This window comes from Arachis ipaensis, chromosome B07 (genome assembly GCF_000816755.2).
Source record: "Arachis ipaensis cultivar K30076 chromosome B07, Araip1.1, whole genome shotgun sequence".
NCBI classification, from domain to species: Eukaryota; Viridiplantae; Streptophyta; class Magnoliopsida; order Fabales; family Fabaceae; genus Arachis; species Arachis ipaensis.
In genome coordinates this window covers 6,805,085-6,807,261 of record NC_029791.2, presented here as the reverse complement: position 1 = coordinate 6,807,261, position 2,177 = coordinate 6,805,085, and the positions used below count along the sequence as shown (strand labels likewise).

The window sequence follows — 2,177 nt, the reverse complement described above, 5'->3', positions numbered from 1 at the left end:
CAGTGGTTTACGTTTATAAATTTTTATTTTTATAAATTTACTTTTTGAATTATTTATTTTAATTTTTAATGAATAATATTAGAGTTAATCTTTTCAGTTAATATTAACTAATTTCTTTAAATTTATTTTGTAAATTATAAATTTTTAATCCTAAATCATACATTATAAATCTTAAATTCTAATTCTCCCAAAAAATAATTTTTTTATAATTAAAAATAAGAATTGAATAATATTAATTAACTAAAAATTAATTTTTTATGTTTTCTCTTAAAAAAAATTAAATTAAAAAAATCTGTACAATCCATACGTAAAAACCTGTGTACAGAAGTATTGGTTTTTATGTCTTTTCCCATCCCTAGTTATTTAGCCCTAAATAATGATCAATGGCTATTTTCTTTCTATATGAGAACAACTAGAGAACCAAAAATATATCAGCCAAAAATCAGCCAAAATGTGTTTGGGTTCCATGAAAAACTGGATTTTGGTTTGTGCTCCGTGATCTCAGGAGCGGTTTTCAAACATATTATTCAAAAAGTAATTTTAATTAAATGGTTTTGTTTATTTTTTGGCTGGTCACATTTTGGTTCCATATATTTTTACTTCTGAGAACATATCAAAGGAATAGTTAATTGTCACATGTTTGAAGTAAGTTAGAAAACCATGGAATTGAATTTGTTACATGCAATAACTAGTGGATGGATTTATTATTTAACTCTTATTTTGCAAGAACCATATTCTCCAAGTCAAATGGTTTTGCAAATAAAAGAAGGGGCTTCTTCAATTTATGATGATAACAACGATACAGAAGGTAGTGCAAGTGATGATAACAAAGAGACACCATATTTATTAGCAGCGAAGCATGGTATCATTGAAATGGTGACCGAGATTCAACAAAGAATACCTAGTGTTATCCATATCACCAACGCAGAGAATCAAAATGTGTTGCTTGTGGCAGTGAAAAATAGGCAACCGCAAGTTGTTCTGGAACTGAAAAAGCAATTACCAAAAGAAGTCTGGGAACACTTAGTTATTGGAGTGGATGATGATGAAAACACATTGCTGCACTTGGCAGCTCAGGGTTTAGAAGAAGCCAAGTCTTGGAAAGTAGCTAGCCATGCCATGCAACTGATGTGGGATATCAAGTGGTATCAGGTATGTAGAAATTACTTCAATTTTCTTCCTCAAACAATCTAATATTTTACGAATTTTTTCATCAATATATAAAAAATAAAACTTTTAGTAAAAAATATGATATTCTAAATTAAGTTACAAAAATTTGATATTTAAAAAATTTTGGTAAATGAAACGTGCCGGTTGTCAAGCCCGTTTTTTTTTGTTTTTTAGGTAGATATATAATGATATTTGTGAACAATGTGAATAATGGTATCTAAAATTGATCCAATAAAATAAAAAAATACTCCACTCTCAAATTATTCTCTAAACACTAACATTAGGATAACTATCTGCACATTTAGTAAATTGAACATCTACCTATTGTTAACTGTACATGAGTAAACCGAATAAAAAAAATAACCATTCAACAATTAAGAATCAACATAACCATTTGCATATCTATTGAATTGAACATCTGACATATGTTACTAGTAACTACTTAATCAAACCAGCTGCATAAGTATTAGACTAACCAACATCTGACTTATTATTCATTGGTATCCATTGGTGACTACGTGTGAACGAGAGGAATTGTCGCTTATGAATGACGATGGGACATCACAAAGCGGTTCATCCAAGTTGGACTTCATTTACATGCATGTGACGGTTATGCACGTATAAAAATGTAGCAACGTATGGTGTTGGACGTCGACACTACCGTGGTGAGGCTTCGATGGGATCTACATGGCCGGCGACGGATGGGCAGCGGGAAGGAGAATGCACGGGGCTGCTGCGGCGCGATCTCACATCGCAACGGAGCGCAAACAGGATGAGGAGAGGTTGAACGACGTCGGCGGGAGGTTGGGCGGTGTCGGACCGGACAACGAAAAAGTGCAGCAACGCCGGAGTGACTCTACGAACCAGAAATTACAAATAGAAAATAGAAAGTTAACGTGGTATTGAGAATAATCGTCTCGATTGTGATTTGGTTTAATTATAAATTCTTATTTTTTAAAATTTAAAATCTAAAATTAAAAATAATTAATTAATAATTTGATTTATGA

The 2,177-nt window shown here is 31.6% G+C and overlaps 2 protein-coding genes across 2 annotated transcripts in view; both read left to right on the top strand.

The window, feature by feature from the left end:
• The window catches only part of LOC107608929, an 89,764-nt gene that overhangs the window by 22,117 nt on the left and 65,470 nt on the right, over window positions 1-2,177 (top strand). The window lies entirely within an intron of this gene.
• LOC107609956 (ankyrin repeat-containing protein ITN1-like) overlaps window positions 323-2,177 on the top strand; it is a 3,665-nt gene continuing 1,810 nt past the window's right edge. Inside the window, exon 1 of the mRNA XM_021107183.1 lies at window positions 323-1,152. Within this exon, the coding sequence (XP_020962842.1) occupies window positions 661-1,152 (492 nt within the window). The 5' untranslated portion in view covers window positions 323-660. The remainder of the gene's footprint in view (window positions 1,153-2,177) is intronic.